This window comes from Lampetra planeri, chromosome 21 (assembly GCF_965212315.1).
Source record: "Lampetra planeri chromosome 21, kcLamPlan1.2.h2, whole genome shotgun sequence".
In the NCBI taxonomy this organism is placed as follows: Eukaryota; Metazoa; Chordata; class Hyperoartia; order Petromyzontiformes; family Petromyzontidae; genus Lampetra; species Lampetra planeri.
The window spans coordinates 13,340,917-13,363,937 of NC_136127.1; the positions used below are offsets into that span (position 1 = coordinate 13,340,917).

The 23,021-nt window shown below is 54.0% G+C and overlaps 2 protein-coding genes across 5 annotated transcripts in view; one reads left to right on the top strand and one right to left on the bottom strand.

Moving 5' to 3' along the window:
• Positions 1–17,851, top strand: part of LOC144724741 (insulin-like growth factor 2 mRNA-binding protein 3) — a 29,235-nt gene extending 11,384 nt beyond the window's left edge. Inside the window, exons 6-16 of one of the 4 annotated variants that reach the window (XM_078604120.1) lie at positions 1,396–1,809; positions 2,165–2,299; positions 2,482–2,604; positions 3,257–3,392; positions 4,033–4,155; positions 6,058–6,114; positions 6,681–6,797; positions 7,649–7,723; positions 9,642–9,773; positions 10,195–10,308; positions 11,065–17,851. In XM_078604120.1, coding sequence (XP_078460246.1) covers positions 1,396–1,809; positions 2,165–2,299; positions 2,482–2,604; positions 3,257–3,392; positions 4,033–4,155; positions 6,058–6,114; positions 6,681–6,797; positions 7,649–7,723; positions 9,642–9,773; positions 10,195–10,308; positions 11,065–11,211 — 1,573 coding nt within the window. In that variant the 3' untranslated portion in view covers positions 11,212–17,851. The remainder of the gene's footprint in view (positions 1–1,395; positions 1,810–2,164; positions 2,300–2,481; positions 2,605–3,256; positions 3,393–4,032; positions 4,156–6,057; positions 6,115–6,680; positions 6,798–7,648; positions 7,724–9,641; positions 9,774–10,194; positions 10,309–11,064) is intronic. The other 3 variants (XM_078604121.1, XM_078604123.1, XM_078604122.1) reach the window with 3 other exon arrangements.
• Positions 17,425–22,332, bottom strand: LOC144724746 (gap junction gamma-2 protein-like). The gene is made up of 2 exons (XM_078604133.1): positions 19,537–22,332; positions 17,425–19,179 (listed from the first exon to the last, which is right to left on the bottom strand). The coding sequence occupies exons 1-2, from the start codon at positions 20,698–20,700 to the stop codon at positions 18,925–18,927; spliced, it is 1,419 nt and encodes a 472-aa protein (XP_078460259.1). The 5' UTR covers positions 20,701–22,332; the 3' UTR covers positions 17,425–18,924.
• Between the last annotated feature and the right edge of the window lie 689 nt (positions 22,333–23,021).

A 23,021-nucleotide genomic window follows, 5' to 3' on the forward strand; every position in this document is an offset into this window, starting at 1 on the left:
CGCTGCATCCGCACGCACCGCCCATTTCGCTTTACAACATTAATTTGTTAATGCACGTCGGCGAATATCAACCTTCAAAACATTTCCATTCACACCATACGTACACACATCAAAGACAAACATCCCCCGTCTTTAACAGATTGTTGGGGCAAGCGCTGTTAGCTAGCACCTATAATGGCCAGCACGGCACACGAGAGGGGTGGGTGGCCAGCACCACGCCCGGCCTTTTGTCTCCACAGTGGCGATGTTTACACATCGCGGCAGATACTCGTTTTAGGCTGAATCGACCTCTGGGAGGCCCAGGACCGGTTCGGATGATCGTCACCCAGTGTTGGCCCTGAGTGGGGATCAAACTCAGGTCGCCGGGTTCATAGCGCAGTGATACGCGCATCCCATACGTGTGTACGCAAACACTCGTGAGCTTTATATCCAGGTAAGAGCCAATTGAGAGAAACACGGCCTTCACAACAGACACCTGGAGATACAAGGATTCACAGTACAGACAATTAGCATTATGTAATACAGTGATCCCTCGTTTATCGCGGTTAATGGGGACCGGAACCTCTCGCGATAGGTGAAAATCCGCGAAGTAGGATTGGCCCCCTAGGAATTTCCGTATATGTGTGTGTGGGTACCAGAATGTTTAAAATATGTATATTTATACTTTATATATATATTTTACTTAAATCTATTTAATTATAAAACCTTAATATTATACATTCACTCTCTCTCTCTCTCTCATACGATACGTATTATGGTGTTCTACACTCACCAATGACAGTAGTATCTTGAGACTTGACTCCAGTAATGACGACGACGATGACAATGACGACGATGACAGACCTGTGCAGTTCGATGAACGTGATGATGAATGATAATGATGATGGTGTTACTGCACAGGTATAATGAGGCCTTTAAATCAGTTCGAAAAATCCGCGATGCACTGAGGCCGCGAAACTTGAACCGCGAAGTGGCGAGGGATTACTGTATGTCATTGTGTGCGTGCGTATGAGGAGTAAAAGTGTGTATTCAGCAGCCTCGGCGCATCATGCACAAACCCCCATCAGCAGTTCCTGAAGAATGGAATTAGATCACCGTCAAAATAAAGTTGAACTAAATGCGATCGACTGACTGGTCCACAGTCGTCAATCTCTGCATCACTGCTGCTGCTGTCAGACGGGTCACTTTCACTAATTTTATTTTCTGGTAACCTAAGATGAGGACCATAATATGCATCTTCAAGCTCTCGTGCACACACAGCCAAATTAAGGTAAAAATACGAATTCTAACGAAGGGTGCGGAAACGTCGAATTTTGGAAAGCAAACACCTCGTTCAAAAAGAAACCAAAACTTTTAAGGTTACTAATTTCCTGCGGATGAAATATTTTTACCCAGGGCTGTGGAAAAGCTGAACGGGCACGAGCTGGACAGCTATGCACTCAAGGTGTCATACATCCCGGATGAGGCCGCCAGCAGCCAGGACCCGGAGCTGTCGCAGAACGGCAGCTCCCAGCAGCGTAAGCGCGTGAGCCGACGCGGGGGCCGCGGGGGCAGCAGCGGGCCCGGCGGCCGCCAGTCCGATCGTCCGGCGGGCGGAGGCGGCGGCCCCGGAGGAGCCACCTACTATGGAACCGGCGGCGGGAGAGGGGGTGGCCCCAGGCGCAGACCCCTCATGGACTCGGAGGGGGCCGGCCGCCAGCCTCCGCACACGCTGCCGCTGAGGATGCTGGTGCCCAGCCAGTACGTGGGCGCCGTCATCGGAAAGGAGGGTGCCACCATCCGCAGCATCACGCAGCAGACCCAGTCCAAGTGAGCCCGCTTTTAACTGTGGTTTTAGCACCGCACATCAGTACCTGCACCAGTTGCATCTAAAACATTTTTTTTACGATTAATGCACCCACAGTATTAATCAGGGTGGCCTGCTCAATCAGACCGTCAATCTCTGAAATGGAGGCAAATGCGCTACAGAGCTAAGCGCTCATTCCGGGTAACTCCGAGTACGGATAGCCGGGGGTTTTGCTGCTCGCCACTCCTGGTCGAGAGCGAGTGTAAGCCGCTCTGGATTTTGTCGGCTTGTATGTATGTTGAACTTCGCACCGTACGGAGTGAACTGTGCTAATCGGAGGTGCTTGCATTTTCCTGTGTGTGCATGCGGTACCTGCAGGGTGGACGTGCATCGCAAGGAAATGCTGGGCTCGGCCGAGAAGCCCGTGACGATCCAGGCGAGCCCTGACGGCCGCTCGGCCGCTTGTCGCTTGATCCTCGAGCTGCTCCAGAAGGAGGCACACGACACCGGAGAGTGAGTGACGACTCACGGCCGCCGCCGGGGGTCTTCTGGTTGGCACGCACTCAGGAGAATTAAAATTGAAGCAGTCGATGCGGGAAGCGTGTTACTGATCGGCGGCGCGTTGACTCTGCGTGCGTGTGTGTTTCTGCGTGCGTGTGTGTTTCTGCTGTATCCGCTGCTGTGCCACGCTGCAGTGTCGAAGATATCCCACTCAAGATCCTGGCTCACAACAACTTTGTGGGGCGTCTCATCGGCAAGGAGGGCAAGAACCTGAAGAAAGTGGAGCAGGACACGGGCACCAAGATCACCATTTCCCCGTATGCCACCACACCTCCCACCGGCCCCCAAACCTCGCGATTTTATCTCATAATAGCAGTGCCGTTTAACTTTGTTCACGCTGCTAACAACAGACTGTTGGGGCAAGTGCTTTAACGAGTAGCACCTATGAATGCCGACACATCACACGGGCAGGGATAGTTGGCGTGGGTGTGGGCGAGCGTAAAGGAGGACAGCTATCTCCTCTGTTGATAGGATACGCAAATGTGGGGATCTGCCTTCACTCATTTGACGGGAGGATGTAGGCGAAGCTGTTTGTTTTGTCGGTAGATACACGTTAATGATGTAGTTCCATTACGGTCGCAATGTGTAATTGGTCAGGTGGGCCAACCATAGATTGAGCCGTGCGCAATCCAAATGTTGGAGAGTTCAGGGCTGCTAGAATGAGTCTACTTTGTGGGGAAGTCGTCCTATCGAGAGACTTTGCCTCCTCCATAGGAATGTGGACTTCCCACCGCGAGCTCAGGAATGTCAAGAGCAGAGGAGCACCACCTGACTGCTCGTTTGAGCAGCAAATTTATGTCATCAAAACCGCGCACCTCACCGTAATTGGTAGATTGTATCTGAATTACGTTCCCGGCATTGACACGTGTGATCTGACCGTGTTGGCTGTGTGGGCGCTGCTGGCCACAGGCTGCAGGATGTGACCATGTACAACCCGGAGCGTACCATCACCGTGCGAGGCAGCGTGGAAGCCTGCGGCCGTGCCGAGGAGGAGATCATGCGGCGACTGCAGGAGGCGCACGAGACCGACTACAGCTCCATGAACGTGAGAGCGCCGCCGCCGCACGTCCGACCAACCGGCGCCATGCACTCGCGCGCACACCCCCGACTTGCTGGCTCCTAGGCGTGAAACGAGTCGTAATTATTACTTCCAAGAATCTTATTGTTTACCAATTTACAATGAAGGAAGAAAGCGGAAATGCATGAGCTCTGTCCGCCTTTTCTGGGGGATGATGGTAACTGTCCTAAACATCATGCAACATTCACGAAACTGAATATTAAGTTGTGTTGCTATTAGAGACTTTCCATAGACATCAATGAACCCCATTCTGAGATTGAAAAAAAACTTGACGATAAATAAAACCAACGTGGAATGGGATAAGCCTTTACGGCCAAGGTGGTGACGTCCCCTGACACCTCCCCGTGTCACGATTGCGAGACCTCGTCTCGCAACGCGTGATGTAATTGAATCACGCGCCGTGCGCGTCTTGCTCATCCTTTGAGTTGCCACCGAGCAGAAAACGATTTGCTCCCTCGGAACTTCCTGTCTGGGACCGCCGCTGCTGATCAGCTGGCAGTCTTCTCGTCTCTCTTGTCGTGGTGTGGTTTCTGTAGCCCTGCGTGCTTTGAGCACCCAGTGTTTGTTGATGATGCTCCACCCGTGTTGTCGGGGCTGTGTTCTGCAGCAGCAGGCCAACATGCTGCCCGGACTGAACCTGAACGCCGTGGGGCTGTTCCCGCCGGGGATGCCCGGTGCGACGTCCTCCCTGGGGGCCTACGGCACCTCCTCGGCCTACATGCCCCTGCTGGTGAGCCGACATCTCTCTCGCGGCAGTAGCAGCAGCCTCACGTGCGCGCCGTCTTTGATACAGGCCAAGGGATCTCGGTACGAGGTCATTGCTGTGCTTCAATACACAAATGATACCCTTCCTTTCCATATCTGTCTCTCCATATAAAAAGTTAAAAGTGTTTTTTTAACACATCCCATAAGCCACACATGGCCTTCTCCGATACATGATTTGATTTAACAGCATTGGTTCAAAACCCAGACACTCTGGACTGGTTTCGACTGTCATTTTCTCATCAGCAGTCCGGCTCACTTGAACCAATGCTGGCGAACTATTAGATGTTTAATTCAAATCTGTAAATTACAAATAAATTCATCACAACAGAACAATAATGCAGGCCGGAAGCAAGTGGATTTATCAACACATTGTTGTGCGTTGCGCATGCAAAAGTTCTCCGACCATCAGCTCATAAGAACTTTGTGGCCATTTCCTCGTTCAGAATGCCAACTCGAAGAGTTGAGAAAATGTGGTCGTCCTAACGAGCAGCAATGCAACGGTCACGACTGGAACTAGTTTCAACCTCATTATAACTCATCAGTACAGTGCAGTCATCGATGTTGTCTGATAGGATGTGTAAAAAACTACTTAAATTTGTGTATGTGTACGAACAGATATAGAAAGAGAGGCGTGGCATCTGCTTATTTACATTCGTACTGGCATTCTTCACAACGACACGAATACTTTGTGTTGTGTATCGAGAAATGGTTTTGGACAACAGCAATGCGATTACGTGAACGCCACAAACCGTGCAACAGTGGGTTGCAGTTTCTAATGTAGAAATGTCATCAACAGCTTCACACAGATCTTGGCCAATTATATTTAGCGGCACTTTCCATATCAGAGGAAGCTTGAGTTCCAGGAGCAAACTCATGCATAGGAGGGGATATCCGCACAGATGGGTTCACAAACACACTTCCCGTGCTACCAGCTGCTGGCCACCTCGCAGTCCAGGGAGTTTGGATGTTTTACAATTCCCTACAAGGAGCTGACAACATCGCAACAAAGTGCTGGATTACAGGCATGCACCTCCACCAAGTCCATTTATGGGGCTCTGCAAGTACGCTGCCCTCCAGTGGACAGACGTGTAACACAGGCAGTTGCGGCCAGACGTGCGCGCGGTGGGAACCCGTGTCCTGGGCTGGGAAAGCTCACGAGGCCCTGACAGCCAAAGCGACGTTGTGGTGCAGGCCTGGGCCTTTAATGGCCGGTACAGAGCACTTCCTGCTTGTACATTAGCCTCATGTGTTTGGGGTTCTTGTTTCAGCAGAAACGGCAACATTCATTCACAGGGATGCACGGAGAGACAGAAAGAAAACACGTGGATTAGAGAATGTATGAAAGGTTAAAGATATAATCTGAGTGTTAGGGAGAAGTAAACAAATGATTTGGTGATGCTGAATTGGCAGTGGTGCAGAAGTACAAATAACACAAACTTAACACGCTTGCCAATTACATCGTGGCCCTGAAAGGAAATGGACATGCGAGGTGACATTTTAACAAATGTTTTTTCGGTTTTTGGTAAGATAAAAAGAGAAGGTGGGCTTGGGCAGAACACGCCACTAAAAGGGATGATGACAGATGGCCAAGAATATAATAGTGGGGTGGCAACCAAGGGTTGGCAACGCATCCGAGCGGACATAAACCAAGGAGATGGATCCATGAAATCGACTTGTGTGCAGGTGCTGATTGGATTTTTACATGGCAGAATTGTGCAAGTTGGCGACAACTTTGGACTGCTGCTGCGACTGCTGCAGCGTGGCTTTCTGCACTGCATGCCTTCTCTGTCCGTGTGTCTCACTCGGGTGTTGTGTCTGTTCACGGTCCTGTGTCTGTCCCTGTCGGCCTCGCCTCCTCTACGCCCAGGGCCCCTCTCCGTACGCCCACCCAGGCGCCCCCCACGGCATGTCCTCTCAGCCCTCTGTGAGTCCTCGATCCTGCCGCGTTCACTAGGGCGCCGCCGCATTTTCTCAGTTTATTTTTAGATTTTGCTAATCAACGCACACCGACAGCCAATCAAAACTGAGGCATATTGAGAGATTTAACAACAAGGGGTTATGGACAAAGGGAAATAATGGCAGCACTCCTGGATCTCTTGAGCCCCCAGAAATTATTATCAGGAAGGCAGAAAGCCACCCCTACATGACAACGAGTTACTGATTTAAAATCCAGTTCTTGTCTGTTTCTGCCTCCTCAACGATTCTGGACTTTCCTGCACTTTGATCCATTTCTCCACCATGTCGATGCCGCATTCTTCCGTGCAAAATGAATCTGCTCCTTACCTAAAGGGTTCTTCTCAACTTCCCAAAGCATCAGCTTGTCCTGCATCTTCACCACAACAATCCCTCCTGCTTCTTCGCGCCCCTCGACTGTTCCAACGCTGACGCGCCGTTACCCACCGTGCCGCGTGCGCGATGACCCCTAACCCCCCTGTACCTGTACCGCCCGCTTCCCCGCTCTGATCCCTGACATTGCCGGCCACCGCACAGTCCAGCGAGCAGGAGACGGTGTACCTGTTTGTGCCGACGCAGTCCGTGGGCGCCATCATTGGCCGCAAGGGGCAGAACATTCAGCAGATCTCGCGCTACGCCAGTGCCTCCATCCGGGTGAGTTGCCTTAAACTGGGCACTAGCTAGGTCACCTGTCACTAAACTCACCTGGGAAACTCGGACATTCGCTTCCACTGTCGTGCAGTATGGAGCCGGTTTACGTCACCCTTTCACAGGTGGTCCTGTCTGTTCTTAGAATCCAGAGGGGACCCATAGAGATTGCTGCCTCCTGTGGCCGCTCGCAATATTATTTTACGCGTGCAAATCTAGGCATTGTTTGCAGCTGCGTGCACATCACAATGGTGTCTGCTGCTGCCATCTAGTGGCAAAAATCTGGAAAATTTTAATATTGCGCATAAGGAAAAGAATCAGAATGTTTCTACTGGAGGAATCCGATGGGCAATAAAGCTTCTTTTCACAGATGTCCAGTATATAGCCAGGGTCAAGCTGCCCCCCGTTCAGAATGTTTTTCCCAAAAAAAAATTAACCAAGTTGACAGAATACACATTAGAAAATGACTGCCTGCAGGTGACGTGCAGTTTAAACAGACCCATGGCTGTAATAGTGTAAATGCCGGTAGAGTAATGCATTCTGATCCGGCTGGGCCACTCACGACTAATAACGGTGGCAAATATCTGAACCGGTCCTGAGTCTCACATGAGTACCTGATGCCTTGTGTTAACAAACGCAGTCGGCAAACAAAGTTTGTGTGCCATGCCGGCCTTTATAGGTGTCCACAATTAGTACTTGCCGTGAGTTTGTTACAGGCTATACAGGGGATCTTTGTCAGCCACGTGAAGATGTTGGAGCACGTCTCACAGAGTCAGGAAGTATGGTCACTTCCGACTGCGGCAGTAATGGGACTGCGTGAGCCGGGGACCAACTTTCTAACCGTGCACCCTCTTCAGATCTCGCAGGCTGAGGGCCCCGATGTGAAGGAGAGGATGGTGACCATCGTGGGCCACGCCGAGGCTCAGTTCAAGGTCAGTGCTGACCTCTTGCTCGTTCTCCATGTGACCGGGATGCTACCTCAACACGGGGGAGAAATACTCGCGTAGACAGGGGAAGGGAAATGGCGCAGCCCTGCAGGTGCTCGCTCTGGCGGAGCAGGCTCCCACTAGGATGGAGCTCTGTGAAGAAAGGGCCTCTACAAAATGTATTTGTTCTGCTCTTTCACACTGGCCACACGTCTTTTTGAAAAATACCCTCTTTAAAAAGGATAAACGAAGCAACATATCAGTTGAGTGCTATATTATTCCTCCAGTCTCATTACACAGGTTACATTTTGGCTGTTTTTATTTAAATTTGTTTTTCCATCCGGTACGGATTTTGCGCAAAGTAATAGAATAGACATTGTGTGTCATGCCACCGGTCCTTGAATCTCCATCCCTACCACTACCAGCTCTGTCACTCTGTACGAACCGTCTCTTCCACGACATTCAATCACTTGTTGAGAAGACAGCAAAGGGGCGGTGGGGGCTTGGCGGGAGGAGGAGTGTCGCTATAAATCAGTGGGGTATCTATAAATGGATCTCCCTTTTGAAGTTTGTTTTGTTTGACCAGGGTGGGAACTCAGGAGACTGGGATAAGAGTCTCATTTGCAAGAGTGACCCGGGTCACCAAGGTGACAGAAGCAATAGCATAAAAACTAGAGGCCGACCGAAATTCGGTTTCGGTGCCGAAAGTTGGCAAATGGCCTCTTTCGGGCATAGTTTAGGTTTCAGCCGAAAGTAAATTTTTAACTTTCGGTTTACTTTCGGTTTCGGCCGAAACTGATATTGATTTTCGGTCGTCATTCGTCAACCAAAGATCTATTTTTAGAATATAACGCTAGTGCTACGTCTATCACTCTGCCTATCGGCCGGTCAGTTGGCACTAGGCAATCCTATGCGATAGGCTGCAAACACACACACACACGTCAGCAGCAGCAGCTTGGGAGCGAGGTTACGACCGGTCAACAGACGGCAGCCTGTCTAGCTGAATGTGGAAAAACTGTTGTTTCTTAACTACAACGTTCGTTTGTTTGGATATAATTACCAAGTAAGTAACACCTCAAGATTTGATAATTAGCGACTCTTTCTGCAGGCTCTGAATTATTAGTTCTAGATTTCTTTTTAATTAAAGTAGCATTGCATCATGACATATTTCATAAATCTTGTGTTTGGTAACTTCGGTAATATACCTTCTGTTTAGGTCTCGGTCGAAAGTGAAGTTAAACTTTCGGTTTCGGCCGAAAGTCAATGTTTAACTTTTGGTCTGGTTTTGGTTTCGGCCGAAACCAGAAATTCTGTTTCAGTCGGCCTCTAATAAAAACCAAGTACAGCATTAAAGAAAATAGAAATCGAATCACAAATAACTGAGGTGAAATAAAATTAGCGTGCATACATAATTCTGTGTTAGATGAAATAACTATCCTGTTTCAAAAGCTTGCTTGAACAAATTACTTCTAAACTATCGTAAATTTAAGTGACGGAGACATCAACATGGATTCATGGTGATTATTTCTCCCAGATTTGACACCGGTACGTGTGTCTAATCCTGTACCATGCGGGGGCCGCACATACGTCCCTTGTGTGAATGCACGAGCAATATTATTTGCAATAATCATGCAGTTCCTGCGAGCAAATTGAATTGTACTTAAGCTCTTAATCCTTTGTGTTTGCACACCTATGTTCTTCCGCCTAAACAACCCACACGGACCGGCGTGGTAAACTATGGTCAAATAACCCCCACGACCCCCGCGTCGCGAAGAGGCCCCCGGCAGTGGATCGATGAAAGAAGGGCTGTGTGCGTACGCGTGAGGGGCGGCACCTGGGGGGGGGGGGTGCTGCCCGTAGCGAAGGCGGCGTGCGAGTCCCGCGGTAACGCTCGACCCGCCGTGTCGGTGGCGCGGGTGACCAGGCCCAGGGCCGGATCTACAGCAAGCTGAAGGAGGAGAACTTCTTCAACCCTCGCGAGGACGTCAAGCTGGAGGTGCACATCAAGGTGCCGTCCGCTGCCGCCGGACGGGTCATCGGCAAGGGTGGCAAAACGGTAAGGCTGCGTGGCACCGGTCGGCCTCCACGCGGCACGCGCACCTACGCCGAGCGGCGGCCCTAGGCGCTATGACGCGCTCGGCAATTGTTGCCGGCGACGCTGTTTAAAATTATGGCAGGTTGGTACGGTGATGGCATCGAGTGATGGACCTGTCTCCCCAATCGACAATATTGGGTTGCAAAGTGTGTTTGATGAGCAATGTTCTACAGCTCGGTTCTACAGTCAGATCAATATGAGAAAGGAGAGACGGGTCACACAGATTAGTGGTCACGGGCATTGCCACCCCAGTAGAAAATGTGAAATGGAGTAGCACGCCGTGATAGTGCGCGAGTGCACAGTGGGAGTAACGGTTGGAGCGTGGAGCTGACGTGGCAACTGCGTGTGTGCCCCCCCCGCCTCCTGCTTGTCCTGCTTGCAGGTGTCGCAGCTGCAGAACCTCTCGTGCGCTCAGGTGGTGGTGCCACGTGACCAGACCCCCGACGAAGATGACCAGGTCATCGTCAAGATTATTGGACACTTCTTCGCCAGCCAGGTGTGTGGGATGCTCTTCTGTGTGAAAGCGCGCATGGGGCGTGTGCTCGGGACGAGTTTCAGATGGATTTATATTTGTATTTTGTATTATGCTTTGGTTTATCATATTTTGGTTGATAATTTTTTAATAAGGTTCATTGTTTAAGATTTTGTATCATTGTTTAATTATTTTTATAAAGTATTAATCACTGATTATACATTATTATTATTTTGAACGTAAACATTTTATGTTTTAATAAATTAAGCAAAAGTGAAGTTGCATGTTGTCGCAATCACTTCAAACGATTGCAATTTTAGTGGAAATATCTATTTTCATATTAATACGATTATTTTTTCCAAATAATCACATTTTTGGTATTTAGCCCTCGATTATCAGATTTTGCAGGTTAATCAAAACATTGTGAATACATGTCCACATTCCTGGGGACGCCATGGTGGCGAGATGTACACAGGAGGTTGTGGGTTCCATCCCGACCCTCACGATGCCTGCATACGTTGAGTTTGCGTGTTCTCTCCCCCCGATGGCGGCCTTGTGGATTTGTATCCAGGTCCTCCGGTTTTTCCCACCACATTTAGAAACATGCGTTTAGATTATAAATACCCACGTCATGATATCATCCACTTGGATGAGTTATCACTTTTTGCCAGGTCACGCACAGTGGGCTTTACCTGCTAAATAAATGAGCAATAGTATAGCTACAAAGCCTTTGAAGGCTTCGGTGCTCACGTGCTTGTGCACCTCTGTTTGTCCCTCCAGACTGCCCAACGCAAGATTCGCGAGATCCTGCAGCAGTATCACTCACAGCAGCAGAGGCGGAGGTCAGGGTCCGGCCCACAGGGCCCCTCCGCCCAAGGCTCCGGGTCAGGCGACGGCCAAGTGCAGGCCCAGTCTGATGAGGAGTAGGCATCGTCACGTTCACCATGGAGAAGGGAGAGACATCGGAAGAGATGGCCAAACCAAACTGCTTCCGAATGTCTTAACCCAGTCACACATGCACACACAGACACGCATGAACGTGCACGCAGTCGCGCACGTGCACATGTACACACACGCAAACACATGCACGCGTACACTTACATGCACATTAGGGATGGTCCTTATTTTTCAAAATGGGTTTCATGATTGGCGTACCCTGTGGGTTGTTGTTGAATGATGCATAACTTACATTTTTGCCAATTTGAAGGATATTATAGGGGTTGCTACCAAGTACTGAAGTTTAAGTTTGTGGCTTCGAATTGTGAGTTTCTAGAATATTTTAGAGATTGCTTGAATTCGTTGGAACATGAGGTAATATTCTAGAAACTTCTGGAGTAACTATTCTACGTATTCCTGCAGTCACGAAAGCTTTAAGTCAAGATTCTGGAATAACCTTCAACATTCTAGAATAACCTGGAGATTTCTGGAGTAGGTTGGAAATCCCTGAAATGCACTGGACAAATCTGTTCTTCTGGAATGTTCCAGAAAACCCTGGAGCATTACAGCACAGAACATTTCTCCAGGAGCTTCTTCCAGGGTGTTCCAGAAGATACCAAATCACAAATCCTTGAAATGCTGGGAAAAGGAATGGAGCATGCGTTGTGGTTGAACACAAGTTGTATGCAGAATCTCCATTCTGCATACAAGTACCATGTGTTTGAGATCATGCTCAAGACAGTCTTAAACACATCCTTGAGGCTATCACCCAGTCCTGATATCTTCATTTTCAAACAGTTCCCAGCAAAATGGCATCGATCAATAATGGCGAATTCACTGCCACTGCTGTAGCAGATGTGACAATGCAAGTTGCCTTGGCCAAGAAACAACTGGTTCTCTGATCAACCTCGCGACAACTACGAAGAGCCCTTAAGAGTGTTTCTCCTTGTGGTGTTAAAATCCTCTGGCGGACTTTACAGGGCACAGTTAATGGCAAGAGCCATTTTAGCCATCAAAATGTGGATGTTCGTGGGACTGTTTTTTTCTCTCATTACCAAGGAGGAGGAGAAGGGACTGGTTTGTTGTTCTTGAAGGACTTGATGATTCCAAGGCAGCTAACACAAGTGTTGCCAATGCTGCTATCAAGACATTTTCTGGGCATCGGTGGTGGCTTGGAGAGAAGGCTGATGATGGCTCATGCTTTCTGTGACAGGGTCCAGAAATTAAGGGCAAAGTGGTGGAATCCCTTCAAGAGGAAAGTGGGGAGGACATTACAAAACAAGCCACCGTTGAGCGATGCCATTAAGGAGAATCGTTTGGAGTAATTCATCTTGGCACACACTTTGAGGTCCAAGTTTCTGGACATAGATCCTGAAGAATGGCACATTGATGCTTGCTGGGGGAAGACAATGGTCAGAGCCACGACAGAACAAGGAGTCCGTCGCCTTCTCACGTGTGGTGAGAATGACGCACAGCGCAGTACCTTCTACACGTTGTTGGTGACCGTTGCAAATTATTTCCAGACTTGGCGAAGGCATATCTAATATTAAAGCACAATTCGTCTGCTGGTAGCAACCCCAAATTATTTTCCCCAAGTTAATCAAATTATGCCAAGATTATTTCGTTGGAGATTGGAACCATGCAATGGTGTGCCTCAATAATAATAATTATCTCATCACGTTACCCCATTATAAGGACCACCCTAATGTGTATGTTCAGCAACTTTAGTCAAACCCTTACTGTACAAGGGCCTCCCCACACCATGCGTGTAATGAGGGACATTTGACCATACTTCACCACGCTGGTCAGTGCCGTTTGGTAAATATGTACGCACGTTATACACGCACGCACGCACAAGGCATGCACACATGCACAGGGGGACACCCCCAGTGCTCACGTCGTGAAACCCCATTCAGATAACACGGTACGTCGGTCACTTCAGCACCGTTAGTGAAGTCAAAGTGAGCGGCACATTCTGAACCGTCGCACTCAATGACAAAGCAGGGGTTGAGTTGTCAGGCTGTGTTTTCCTATCCGGCCACTAGAAACGTATCCAGAGGGAATAAATAAAATATAATTAAGGTTATATTATCAGGAAATTATAACAAAAAACACCCCTCCCACAACGTGGAACATTACGTCATGGCATATCTCAACCTTTGCACACACACACTACATCTCAGCACGTCTCTCTCAACCGCCTTAAAGTACTGTCCAGTACAAAACTGGACAAATTGTCTGGTCTGTGAAAAGGTCACACGAACAGCTGCGTTGGCACTGTCTGTACCCACACCCCCTGCTCCGCGCGTACGCTGGGTCCGTCTTGCATCGTGCTCGGCGGGAGCCGGCGACAGTTCTAACGTCGAGCGAACAGGTGCCGCACCTCTATCTGTGCACGTTAGTTTAAGCTAAGTCTGAGACGGCAACAGCGGCGTTTCCAACTTCACGTATTGCCGAGTGCGCGTAAGTTAATTGTGACACGGGCACCACCGATGCGTGGTGTCCAGATCAATGTGCCGTCTGCTTGTTTTTGCCATTTGCTAGACGTGCAAATGGATAGGAGGCGCTTGATGCAACGCCCGCCGTCTCGCTGTGGACCCAGCTGCGTGCTGTGTTGACCTGGTTACCGTGTGACCTTTCCACCGTCTGCGAGCCAGCCCTGCAGCAGTGCTCATCGGAGCGATTTTCCCAGGCTGCCGAGGGCCCACTCAGGACGAATGCCGTTCCTCGGCGTGGCCGCTGCTCAAATGTCCGGTCCACAGAGAGGGACGCCGGGAAAAAACATAAGAGTCTGTCAATGCCGAGGCTTAACTGTCCTCGCGAGGCCCAGACTTGTATTTTTATTCCTGGCGTCGTGTTTAAATTTGGTATTTTGCCAACAATGTGAGCGTGGCAACTGGAGAGGCAGGGAGTGTTGACAGGGGCACGCGCCGGCCAGCCGCGCCGGGGTGGGCCGTTGCTGCGTGTCGCTTGCTGCGCTCATCGCACGCGGCACGAGCCACTCCCGGTGGCCTCGGCTCAAAGCTGGGACACCTCCGTGCTGGTGCCCTACCCCGTGCCACGCTCGCTGCCCTCGAGACCGCGAGCGAAGAAGGCAGTCGCTGCAGGACAGGCCCGGACGTCCAACCCCCACTTCAGCAAAGGAATGTGATCAACTCTTAAACCCCGCGACACGAAGCGTGGCTTTTAAAACAATAACAATAACGGTAACCCACGTGACATCACCAGAATGTTAAAAAAACACCTTTTTTAAAGTTTTTTGTTGGAGGTGGGAGAGGGGGGTATATGCCATCGTGATTCTTTGTAATACAATTTTACTGGCAACGGACCTGAGGCATTTGGGAAACAAATAAAAAAATAAAAAATAAAAAAAGCAAAAATAAAAAGTAAAAAAAGTCAAGGAAACGTAGATAAGAGACGAAGCCTTACGAGGGCCAGGACCCGGCCGGGCCGCCGCGTGGGCCGCCGCGCGCGGCGCGTCGCTGTTCTGTTTCAACAAACTACCTCAGTTGGCGATCACGTACCTCGACTCGTTCCTTTAATTCTGGCGGGGTATTTTGTAAGAGAGCTTTATGAAATCGATAGCCATTGGACGGTTTTATTTTTTTAATTACAAAATCATAAAATTGGATTGGGCACGCAGAGAGAGGAAGGGGCAGAATATGGGAAAGAGTCACAGGATTTGGGGGACAGCCGCAAGGACAGTGAACCCACACCCACCACCACCACCGCCCTCTTGGTGCTCGCCGATCCCGTGGAGTCTGGGGGTTCGCGACTGTGGCTGCGGTCCCCTCCCTCCCCTCGTGGGCACGAGGCGTTGTGGAGGGAGATGCGTTTCGAGATGCCCCACTGATTCGTCACGGCCCTCTTTCTCGTCGACAGGCAGTTGGATATTTTGCAAGCGATGGCTCCGTATCTGGACAAAGTCTACCAGGACAGAGTCGAGAGATTGAATACGTCTATTGAGATCGGCGGGAGACGTCGAGAATCGGAATGTTGTCTCTTTCATTTCTGTTATCTCAGTGGGGTATCTATAAGCGGATCGCCCCGCGTTGTATTCAGCCACGTCCATCGTAATCGTCAGCATTGTCGTTAGTGTTATCCTTCGGCTAAACTGGACGCCCCTATTGAAGAAGTGTGGTCGTTGTCAGGATACATCCGTCGATTGCCATCGCCAGCGTCATCACCACCACGAGCGCGACCCACCTGTCACGGTGGCGATCGCCGCCCCGCGGCACCGCGGCGCCTCCCCCGACCCCTCCAAGTCAGAGTGCTTCCACTCCCCGTGTCGCGCCCGGCACCCCCACCCCTGCAGCGAGCGCTGTGGGGGGCGCACACCGGATGCATCACTTACGGATTCTTTAGCCAGAGAACGGGCGCGGTGTCCGATAGGGTCAGTAGTATACGTGAATAATAATGACGACGACGACGATACCAGTAGCGCGTCTGCACGAGCGACGCGTGCAGTGTGTGTTATTGTTCAGTTGCCAATCCTCTACAAATGTTGCCGTGTAACTGAATGTGATTGCGACACTTGAGAGGCTTGCGTGGGCCCGGCGCTCCGCTCCGCCGGCGCCTGTGGGAGGCAGGGCCGCCGGGGCTGCCGCGAGACGCCGCCGCACGCGGCGTGGATTCGCGTCGCGTCCCGGGTCGTTGCAGAAATTCACCTGGCGACGGCCCGAGGGCCCCCCTCCCTGGATCCCCGCAGCTTCGTGCCGGGTCCCACATCATCGTGGGGCCTGGCACGAGGGGGTCGCGGCGGAGCGGGTTGACGCGACGCCTGAGGGTCGGTGGCCGGTTTTGTAAAACAGTCGAAGTGGAATTTTCCACTCGGTTTCCTTGAGCGCAGTACAAATGTTGGTTTCGTGAAACCGGCCACGGCCCTCGTCGAGGGTATTGGCTGGCAGCTGTCTCGCACCACTGCTGCCACACAAGCGATGTCATTGCGAGGGTCCTTGCAAGAGAGCAGGGAGGGGGGTCACGGCCGTCGGTTTATTCTCTGTACCCAACCGCGGTGTTGCGGTGGCCCCCACGAGCCCCGCAATTGGGGTACGGCCCGGCGATTTTGCGGGCCCGCGTGGAGGGGGTCGCGAGATGCAGGGACCCCCGGGAACCCCTGAGACCCCGATCGATGGGGACATTCGGAGGCCCCCGTGGGCCCCCTGTTAACGGGGTCGCGTGCCCCCCGGAGAGGTCAGCGGCCGGCTGCATACACCAAGTGGAGGGATGGCTTCCCTCGCCGTGCTCTATGCAGCCGGGCACGGCTTTACTGGCCGCCTCCTCGAGCGGTCAGCGCGGGGTCGCGCTGACCGCTCGCCGACCAGGCCGTGGATTCGCTGTGCAAACCCCCGTCCCCTCCCTCGGTTTTAAACGACGCGTACGGCGAGCGCGAAACCCGCGGCGTGCGCGATGAATGTAGGGCGCGTCGGAGGGCGCCGTGTAAATGCGCCGCGTTGCGACGACGACGGCAGCGCGAGTTGACGTGGCGAGCCGGGGGCTGCGTTGCTCCCGCGGTTTCTTGTGGGTTCCTGAGCAGAGTGGGGCTCGGAAATGCGCACCCAATCCCCTTCCCTCCCCCCCCCCCCCCCGTGTGATGTCCACGTGTGCCTGTGTGAGGTGTGGTGATCATGTGGTGAAACCAGGGCTGTGTGTGGTGACGCCAGACCTGTGTTGTGGATGGGGACACCGTGATTGTGGGGTGTGGTGACTGTGGTGCTCGAGCTGTGTTGAGCAGTGGTGGCTCGTGGCTGCAGTTGGAAGAGGGGTGGTGGTGGGGAAACATTCTCCGCCTCGGATTTCCCAGTCTCGGCTGCTGTGAGCCGGTCTATGAAGACGGCTCATGCAGTGCCCTCAGCTCCTACGGGAGCCCGCACGCTGGTGAATGACGATCGTCAATCCGCCCGAGCGCGTCGCGTAAAGCTTGGAAACCTGTGGTGGAGTCTAGCCCCTGTCCAACTGAAGCCAGGGGCGGTCGCTGGTGTAGGTAGTGTGGTCGCACCGGAGTCTGGCGTGGAGTGTGGCGACACCGACACTTCGTGCGGTGGAACCAGAGCTGAGCGAAGGGCGCGGTGGCACCGATGCCGTTCTGACCCTCGTGCGTCGTGGTGGCGCCGTGTTGCCCGGCCCTTCCGAGACGACGCGGTGCGGCAGGGCCGAGCGGCCGTGCCGACTTCCCGGTCCGCGAGTCGCGTGGACACGGGCTTATGGGAGGAAGTATTTGTTTTTAATTGCATTTATCGACACTGATGTGACGTGGCGTGCATGGCAGCAGCAGAGAATCATGCCGCCCCTGTACGACAACGTGGAACGTTCCTCCTGCCGCGGGCCTCTAGCGTGGGGCCGTACCAACCGCGGCAGACCGGGGGGTGATCAGTTCCATCTTGCGTGCAGGGCGAGACATGCGCGCGTATTCTGGAATTGCGTCACTGATTTAAAAATGTACATTCTTTTTTATGAACATTTCTTTGCAATCTTTTGTAATTAGTTTTAGGCCTGAAGCTGGTGAAACCCCCCGCGGCAGGCAGGGCGGCTGTACCCGCGCGCCGTGGCGCTGCTGTCAGCATGCGAACAGTGGCTCTGGCGTCGAGTCACAGTTGGGGCTTCATGACAATAAAGAATTGTACAACACGAAGGTGTTCGTCGTCGCACGTCAAACACCACCTCCCAGTCAACGCTCGCGTCTTCCGCCCTCTGTGTCGCCGTCAAAGCGATTCCTGCTCAATTGAGTGTTGATGCGCTGCTCACCTCCCGTTGACAGCCCTGAGCCAGTTTTGGACATTCCGCATTCTCATGATGGGAGCAACGCATTGATGCATCCCCCTCAGTGGGGCTCATTGTCTAAAGTATCTAAATATACGCGCAGTATATATACTGTGTCTTGTCTTTTCCAAATTGTATTCCGATTGCTGAGTCGACGAAATGCCACAGAACGAAGCGTCCATTCAGAACCTTGGAGAGCAGTGCTCGAAAACGGCCTGTGGAAGTGGATATGGCAAAACTGCTTCCTAGAGATCCCTTCCAAGTCACATGTCGGCCACTTTAGCATATTATTCGATCCGGAATTTTGCCAAAGTGGGAAAACAAATGTAATGGTTATTTTCGTGTAATTCCTGACCAGGCTGAGCTAATCGACTCACGACACTTCAGAAGCTGATTGATCACGGGCGGCTGAAACTCGGAACCCACCCGGCTACGTTGCTCCCTTACGGTCACTTTTGAGCTACGGTCGCATTTAGACGCTTGGATTTTAAGTTCAGTACTATAGGCGTCAGGTGCACACATTAAGCACAGACATCGGCTTATCCGCTTTTATAAGTCTGTTTATCTGACACGAGTATCGGTTTTTTCCAATACGCAATACATCATGTCATGCGTAACAAAAATCCATTCTTCCAAGAATACATGCGGCCAGTTTTCCTGCAATTACAAATAATATTCATCCGTGTCTTAAAAGTTCATCCGTGCCTAACAATATTACATCCACATCGGATTGCAATCTATCCGCATTGAGACTGCCCCTGGAACCCCAGGATCCTGGTTATCGGGCCCTCGCGCCCGGAGTGTGGGCGGGCGGGCGGATGGACGGGAGGAGCCCCAGGGGGGACACGGGGTCACACCCAGGGGGGGCACGGGGTCACACCCAGGGGGGGCACGGGGTCACACCCAGGGGGGGCACGGGGTCACACCCAGGGGGGGCACGGGGTCTCACACCCAGGCGGACGGCTTGCGCGGGAACCGTGGCTCGTCCGCTCCAATTGCCGCCGGCTCCAGGGCGGCGCAGACCACGTCCGACGGCGAGAGCCACGGGTAGACGTCGTGGGGGGCCTTGGGGGCAACCCTGTAAGGGGGACCCAGGAAATCCGATCCCGGGGGGCCATGGTCTCGCTTGATCTCCCCAGGGGAGGCATTTCCCGGTCCGGCAAAAGCAGCGACTCCCGGTTTCTCTGTTTTTTCCTGCAGCTGTGGAGGCAAAAGGGGGTGGGCAGTCAGACCCTAATACTTGTGTCACTCTTACATCACCTGTCCCACGTCACCTCTGTCACCCGTTACCCGTTTCATGTGTCACCTGTATTACCGAGTCACTTGAATCTTCTGTGTTCCCAGAGTCACCAGTGTCATGTGTCGTCACTCACGTTGCCTGCACCGCCGGTGCCATGTATATCGCTTGCATCACCTGTACCCGCTAGTCCCGTGGTCCCTGCGGGCTCTGACTAACGAGGGGTCTGATCGTGAGCGCCCACACTCGGTAAAGCGTGGGCGCTCCTCGTGTGAACGGATCCTCTGGCGGGATGGGGCCAGGCTCCCTGCGCCTCTCACCTCCGTGTGCCCCGAGGTCGCGGAGATCTCGCCGAGTCCCCGTAGCCCGGACGGCCTCGTTCCCCGCTCGGGGGGTCCCGAGTGCCCTCCGAGCCACAGCCGCAGACACAGGAGCAGATCGGCCAAGTTGAGGCAGAGCGCGAGCCCCGACAGGCCCAGTGGCCCCATCAGCGCCAAACTCTTGTCGTGCGGCCGCCCCACCGTGCACTCCACGTGGCCGCCACCGCAAGCGGTTGGGTCCCACGGCTGCACGTGGGGCCCCGCGGGCCCACGGTGCAAGAAGTGGGCGGCGGCCCCGCAGGTGAACCTCGGGCCCACGGGCAGCAGCGGGGCGTACAGATAGAGCTGCGCGCAGAGCAGCGCGGCGTCGAGCAACGCGCTCAGCGACACCTGCAGCACGTATGCGCACAGGGACCCGGGCCCCCTAAGGGCCCCGCATCCTTCCCCCCCGCTCCTCCTCCTCCTCGCCCCGTGCGGGCCCTGGTGCCCCGCACCCCTGCGGCCCGTGGCGTTGAGCGCGTTCTGCCGCTGTGGCGGTTCCATCTTGAGCCGCGCGGCCAAGCAGCCGCTGCTGCTGCTGCTTCTGCCGGAGTTGTGGCCGTGCGCCCCCACCGTGATGTAGGCGCCGGCCGCGCGTCCCGGGCCCCGGGAGGCCACCGTGACCCCGCGTTTCTCGCTGCCGCCCTCGCTCGGCACGGAGAATTGCCCGTACTTGTCCGAGTGAACATCTCTCTCGTAGTCCTCCTCGTCGTCCTCGTCCTCATCGTTTTCCGACTCGTCGTGATCTTCATGGTGGTGGTGGTGATGGTGGTGATGGCAAGATCTCGTGGTCTTGGCCTTCCAGGGCCTCCTGTGCGCCACCGCCGCCAGATAAAGTGCCAGCGGCAGGGATGCGACGAGAAGCTGCGCCAGGCCCAGGTGCCCCGGGCTGAGCGGGAGGAAGCGGTCTAGGCAGGCCGAGCGGCAGGCCGGGAGGCCCGAGTTGCACCACACGTCCTGCCATGCGGCCGGACCTCCTGCCTCCCCCGAATGCAAAAGCAAGGCCAACCCCAGCCGCCACGCCAGCACGGCCAACCACATCTTACCTGTGAACGCAGGACAGCCACATTTTACCTGTGCACGCAGGGTCGACACATTGTACCTGTGCACACAGGTCAGCGACATTGCACCTGTCCACACAGGTCAGCGATATCTGACCTATGCACGCAGGGTAGACACAACTTACCTGTGCACGCAGGTCAGCGACATCTCACCTGTGCATGCAGGGCAGCCACATCTTACTTGTGAACGCAGGACAGCCACATCTTACCTGTGCACGCAGGGCAGTCACAACTTACCTGCACACCCCCCATCCCAGCTTCTGGGTCACCACACTGTCGTCTCATCTCCCCTTGGTGCCACATCGCCCATCCATCCCACACACAGAGACACAGGGGCCGGCGGGCGGATTCAGGAGGAACAATTTGAATTTAAGGGAAGGGTTCACTCTTGGGCGTTTTCTGCAACTGGCCACTGGTGTCGAAGGGCACAGTAACACGGCGGTGTCGGGGTGCACGGACGGCTCCCCACACACTTTTTAGGAGAGGAGGGAAACATATATTTGTGCTCCCCTTGAATTCATAAACGTCTTGCCCCTCCACTCGACATAGCCCCCATGGCTACTTCCCCGCAAACCTCCCGTGTTCACACTCGATCCCAGACGTCTCCTGGAGTCAGGGACCCTCAAAGATGTCCCGTCACATGGGCCAGCAGTACTTGGGGGGCAGTACTTTATGAAGAAAGTACTTGCCGATGATGGTGGTGCTGCGACTCAGAGACCCGAGCAGAGAGGCGCAGGACCCACGACGCACCGCCATGGCACTGACGGCACGGTCACACACCGCAGACACGGGGGTCAGAGAGCGGAGAAGACACAGACCACAGGGACACGGACACGAATCGGAGAGACAGAAACACAGATCATCACGTGCAGCAGCAGCAGCACCAGTCTTACCGATGAAGGTGTCGAGGAGGCAGTGACACAGCGCGGCGAGAAGGGAACTGTGCGCTTCGCTCCAAGCGGGGCCCGTGAGGCTGTGACACCCCGTGAGGCTGTGAGCTCCGTGAGGCTGTGAGCTGCCTGTGGCTGTGAGGCTCCGTATGGCTGTGAGCTCCGTGTGGCTGTGAACTCCGTGTGGCTGTGACACCCGTGAGGCTGTGAGCTCCGTGAGGCTGTGAGCTGCCTGTGGCTGTGAGGCTCCGTATGGCTGTGAGCTCCGTGTGGCTGTGAACTCCGTGTGGCTGTGACACCCGTGTGGCTGTGAGCTCCGTGTGGCTGTGACACCCGTGTGGCTGTGAGCTCCGTATGGCTGTGAGCTCCGTGTGGCTGTGAACTCCGTGTGGCTGTGACACCCGTGTGGCTGTGAGCTCCGTGTGGCTGTGACACCCGTGTGGCTGTGAGCTCCGTGTGGCTGTGACACCCGTGAGGCTGTGAGCTGCGTGTGGCTGTGAGCCGCGTGTGGCTGTGAGCTCCGTGTGGCTGTGAGCTCCGTGTGGCTGTGAGCTCCGTGTGGCTGTGACACCCGTGTGGCTGTGAGCTCCGTGTGGCTGTGAGCTCCGTGTGGCTGTGAGCTCCGTGTGGCTGTGACACCCGTGTGGCTGTGAGCCGCGTGTGGCTGTGAGCTCCGTGTGGCTGTGAGCTCCGTGTGGCTGTGAGCCCCGTGTGGCTGTGAGCCGCGTGTGGCTGTGACACCCGTGTGGCTGTGAGCTCCGTGTGGCTGTGACACCCGTGTGGCTGTGACACCCGTGTGGCTGTGAGCTCCGTGTGGCTGTGAGCTCCGTGTGGCTGTGACACCCGTGTGGCTGTGAGCTCCGTGTGGCTGTGACACCCGTGTGGCTGTGACACCCGTGTGGCTGTGACACCCGTGTGGCTGTGAGCTCCGTGTGGCTGTGACACCCGTGTGGCTGTGAGCCCCGTGTGGCTGTGAGCCCCGTGTGGCTGTGAGCCGCGTGTGGCTGTGCCACCCGTGTGGACTCGTCCCGGGGTAGTGGAGGAGCCGAGGGCCCCCGCCTCCGAGCGGGGAATGCGCTACTTGAGTCGGGGCCGCGCGCGTGGAATCGGGGCCGCGCGTCACGGCGCGCAGCTGTCCCCGCGTCCCGGAATAGGCAGACGACAATGGCCGTGCCGGGTATTTTGGGCGCGGGGAATGCGCTCCGCCGCTTTGTTTTCTCATCGCGTGCGCGGGGAGGGTTTGGGGCTGGTCCCAGGAGCCCCGACCCCGCGCGTCGCTCGTTGGGGTCAGGGCCTCCCCAGGGCCCCCGGGGTCGAGAGAGATTTTTCGAAAGAGGGAGCGCGAGGATGGGGGGGGGGGCAAGATCCTGGAGCTGGGACGAGGGTGCCGCTCCTCACCACCCCCCTCGTCTGTCTGCCCACCCCTCCTCCTTCGCCTCCCCCTCGTCTGCCCCCCCCCCACGATCTCTTCTCAGCTGCCTCCTCCACACGGACC

Coding starts and splice junctions, on each gene's coding strand:
- LOC144724746 (XM_078604133.1), bottom strand. CDS start 20,700: ATGTCGCTGACCTGTGTGCACAGGTACAATGTGTCGACCCTGCGTGCA. Junction 19,180..19,536: donor CGACCTCGGGGCACACGGAG/GTGAGAGGCGCA, acceptor TTGCCTCCACAG/CTGCAGGAAAAAACAGAGAA.